The following is a 4,790-nucleotide window of genomic DNA, read 5'->3' as shown; positions in this document are numbered from 1 at the left end:
AAAAGTTAAACATGTTCATTGTGGTATATCATTATAAAATCAAATTCTATTCAAATGTCCGCATAATATGCGGGTTGATTAACTAGTATAAAGGTTAAAGAACATGTTATCTATACTTCTTTATAAAACAAACTCACCACACTCATTAATTTTAAAAACCTGAAATGACACATTTACCCTCCATCTTAATACATCCTTATTTCTATTTTCTAGACTGTGACTAAAATGCCCTTAAAAAATATTCAATCTCTATTTCTCCCTCACGCTGAAACACATTGCAACTACCCTAACTCAAAATTCGTCCCCCGCCTCCCCCCTTACACAACAATTCATCACATCTCTGACCGCAATGAAATTACTTTTACGTTTATAACCACATCGATCATCATCGTCGCCGTTATCACATTACATTGCGCAGATTCTAATCTAATTTGATAAAAATGTCATTGATTCTGTACATTCTGGTTCAAAGGTCATATTCAGAATGGGAGGTTATATTTACAAAAGTTTTACTTAAAACGCAGATGTTTAATGTAATTGACTAATATACCTTCATGACTTTATTATTTCTATGAAACGGATTTTCTCCACTTCCGGCCACACATTCCATATGCAATTCTTGATAAATATATTCTTTTATATTCATCTTTTTTTTCATCTATTACAAGACTTATGTCATTTTCATCTTGTCATTCTCTCAAATTCATTTTCTTCTCATACATATATATGGATTCTAACCTTTCCTAGTATTATTATCATTATTTTATAATTTTTTTTGAACAACAGTAGTGATTGGACTTAGCGGCATGCCTCTTCATCGTCCGGTAAAGATCGACCACATCACCAGCACAGTAAATCCGAGGGCATGACTGGCGGTGAAAGTCCTACTACGGTTCTAGAGGAAACTAGCTAACGCTAGAGGAAACCCCCATGCTCCATCTCATTGGCAAAGACTTTCCAATATGTCTTTCAAATGTTTTGAAACCGTGACCAACATTTAGCTGAAAGACATAAATGGCATTAAATGTCCAATTGAGCTAAATTCAATGAGCATTATTTTATTATTTACTAATCATGAATATATATTTTCAATTCGATCATATATGATTCATATATGGAGACTCACATTCCACCCAAGTGTCAAGAATTATTTTATTATTGTTAATTGTTAAATTGTTATTCTTTCATAAATAAACTGGAAGTATAAAGTAATTATATATGATTGATTAAACGAAGAGGAGATGATGGTCATGAATCTATGATTGAACTTCACTGTATTTAGCGGCGGAAATTGAACAACATTATATGGGGGTCAAATTCTTTTACTTTTTTTTTTTGTAAAACGTATTTCTACATCTGATATTTTATTTGAGGAGGTAAAAGCACATAAAAAATTTGCTTACCCTCAAATATTATATAAATGCTAAATAGTGTTAACGATATGAAGAAAAGATTAACTATGCTGCTTATGAATTGGTGATTACAATGATCATGAAAAGATCAATTTATACACAAAGTAATTGACTAATTACGGAAACTATTGGTTGGACATTAAACACTTTTGATAAGATGAAATCGTATTATTGATGGTTGAAATCTTCTTATTTTGGGAGATGATGATATCTTTGATCCCGTATATCTTTTCCTATTTAACATTCCCCCTCAAGTTGAATAGTGGGATCACCGATATTCAACTTGCCTAGATATTTATGAAGGAGATTTGTTCCGGTTTTTCTTTGATAAAGTGTCTATCAACTTCAACATGTTTTGTACGATCATGTTGCACAGGATTTTCTGATATCTGGATTGCTGGTTCATTATCACACATGATCTGAGTACTTTATTTTGGTGCAAACCCCACTTCATATATGAGTTTCCTGATCCAGAGTGCTTCTGCTAATCCTCTGGCTTTACCCCTAAATTCAGCTTCAGCACTTGAAAGTGACACTACCTTCTGCTTTTTACTTCTCCATGTCACAAGGTTTCCGCCTACTGGGGAAAAATATCCTGATGTTGACCGCATGTTTTCTTTGTCTCCAGCCCAATCTGCATCTCTATATACCTGGATATTTAAATGTTCATTGGGTTCAAACAGAACTCCATGACCTGATGTTTCTTTAAAATACCGAAGGATCCTTAAGAAAGCATTCATATGAGCTTCCTGAGGCTGATGCATAGACTGACTGACTACTCCCACAGCATATACTATATCAGGCTGAGTATGTGAGAGATATATTAGTTTCCCCACTATTCGTTGATACCTATTTTGGTCAGCATTTTTGGCACCGTTTCCTATAAATAACTTATGGTTCATCATCATAGGTGTTTCCGAGGGTTTACAGTCAACCATCCCTGTTTCTGCAAGGAAATCGAGTATATATTTCCTCTGAAGATAAAGATTCCTTGTTGTGTTCTCATTACTTCAATTCCAAGAAATTATTTCAGTTCTCCCAGACTTTTCATTTCAAATTCTGTATACAGCCATTTGGTTAGCTCCCTGATTTCATCTTCATCATTTTCTGTAATGATCATGTCATCAACATAAATTATTAGACATGTTACACGATCATTGTTACGTTTAAGGAAAAGAGTATGATCTGAGTTTCTTTTTCTGAACCCATATTTCTTCATCGCTAGAGTAAATCTTCCAAATCACGCTCTAGGTGACTATTTCAGACCATACAAGTCTTTCTTCAGTCGACAGACTTCTCCTGATTTAAAATTGTGGGCAAAACCAGGTGGTGCTTCCATGTGAACTTCTTCTATTAATTTTCTATAAAGAAATGCATTTTTTACATCAAACTGGTGAAGTGTCCACCTCTGATTTGCAACTATGGAAAATAAGTCTCTTATGGTATCGATTTTTGCAACTGGAGAGAAGGTTTTAGAGTAATAAAGACCCTAGGTTTCAGTATATCCTTTCGCAACTAACCGAGCTTTGTATCTTTCAATTTCTCCATCTGGCTTATATTTGATTGTAAAGATCCACCGACATCCTACTGGTTTCTTTCCTTGAGGTAAGACACACTTGTCGCATGTTTCATTTTTCCTTAACGCCTTCATTTCACTCTCCATAGCTTCCTTCCAGTTTGTTGACTCTAAAGCTTGTTCTACATTTGAGGGAGTTTCTTTTGAGTAAAGTCTTGTATTGAAAGCTTTTGCTTCTTGAGTATGAATTCCCTCGGCAATGTTAGCCAAGGATATTTTGAGCCTCTGCTAGTCTTTTCTGGAGAATATCGTTTAGTTGGAACTCCTCTGTGGAAGTACATATTTTCTTGGTATTTCTTCATGTTTTTCATTTTCTTGTACATGTCTATTCTCATCAGCAGATTCTTCATTTTTTTGTACCTCTCTATTCTCATCAACCGGTTCTACCACATGTTCATTAGTGATATTATCTGAATTTTCACCCATTGAATTCTTGGGTTGAGAATTACTTACCTCGTAATCTAAGACCAAGTTCGAGACAGTATTTTCAGTGGCACTTGAATGTACATGATTGGTGGCCACCGTGATACTGTGACTTGTGTGTCTCAACTAACTCAGTGTGTCACCTTGTTCCTCCCCCTGGCCATTGTGTTGGGTAGAGTAGTAATATTTGGTTTCCAGAAAGTCACAATTCATGGTGGTAAAGATCCGACGAGTGCTAGGATGATAACATCTGTACTCCTTTTGATTGATGCCATATCCTATAAAGACACATTTTTCAGCACACAGGTCTAGTTTATCTAGGTATGTTTTAGGAATATGAACAAAATCAGTATATCCAAACACCCGAAGTTGAAGTGTAAGAGGTTTGTAATCAATGTGTCTAACGGTGTTTTCATTTTCAGGATTTTTGTTGGAAGGCGATTGATTAGGTATGTGGAAGTGGCAAAAGCTTCTAGCCAAAATGATTTTGGAACTTTTGATTCAAGGATTAGTGCCCTAGTCATTTCCAAAAGGAGTCGATTTTTCCGTTCAGCAATACCGTTTTGTTCTGGGGTATGAGGACAGGAGGTTTGATGAATTATTTCTTTAGATTGAAAGAAAGATTTCATTTGTGAATTCACATATTCTCCTCCATTCTCTGATCGAAGGATTTGTATGGTTTTTTGAAACTGGTTTTAAACCAAGGTACAAAAATTGATAAATTAATCACACACTTCACTTTTATTTTTTAAAAAATAAATCCATTTCATCCTAGTGCAGTCATTGTTTTGGTCAAAATTTACCTAATATAATTTTAGAAAGGATTTTAGACAACTAATGAATCGAAGATTTGTAAGTGGGGTTTGGTGTTCAAGAATCTTCAAATAAAAGAGAAAGATTTGTTATCAAAAATAAATAAAGTAAGAGTTTGTACTAAAAACGAGTTTGAAAAGATTTTTGAGATCGAAATACTTTGAGTAAATAAGAAAACGGTTGAAGATAATGTAAAGTAATTCAAAACAAAGTAAAGATCTTAATGAAATGCAAATAAAAGTAACAACACCAGAATTTTGTTGACGAGGAATAACCCTTGATCCAGTTAAGTGATCTTAGGTAAAAAAACCACGGGAGGATACAATCGACCCTTCCTTTGTTCTTTTATTATTTTCGTTGATTACAATGAATGAGTGAGTGGTTTGATCGAACTAGTGAAAATAAAGCAGTGAGTAAGTGTGTGTGATTACAAGTGTGAGTACTAAATGCTTAATGTGTCTATACTTCAATCAACCACTCGATATTTATAATACAAAGATTTAACTAACTGTCCGCAATATCCGGAATCTTCCGCGTCCAATATAATCAACGTGTTGAAGTAGAAA

The 4,790-nt window shown here is 34.3% G+C and overlaps 1 protein-coding gene across 1 annotated transcript; it reads right to left on the bottom strand.

Annotated features, from left to right (window-relative positions):
* Window positions 1-1,840: 1,840 nt before the first annotated feature.
* LOC122601352 (secreted RxLR effector protein 161-like) lies at window positions 1,841-2,350 on the bottom strand. The gene has a single exon (XM_043774118.1). It carries the CDS (start codon window positions 2,348-2,350, stop codon window positions 1,841-1,843), a length of 510 nt encoding a protein of 169 aa, XP_043630053.1.
* Between the last annotated feature and the right edge of the window lie 2,440 nt (window positions 2,351-4,790).

Source organism: Erigeron canadensis, chromosome 5 (genome assembly GCF_010389155.1).
Source record: "Erigeron canadensis isolate Cc75 chromosome 5, C_canadensis_v1, whole genome shotgun sequence".
NCBI classification, from domain to species: domain Eukaryota; kingdom Viridiplantae; phylum Streptophyta; class Magnoliopsida; order Asterales; family Asteraceae; genus Erigeron; species Erigeron canadensis.
Note: the sequence above shows the minus strand (reverse complement) of the source record. Positions and strands in the feature narration are given on the sequence as shown.

What these genes read in the sequence shown, in the direction of transcription:
- LOC122601352 (XM_043774118.1), bottom strand. Translation starts at nt 2,350, where the DNA reads ATGGTTGACTGTAAACCCTCGGAAACACCTATGATGATGAACCATAAG.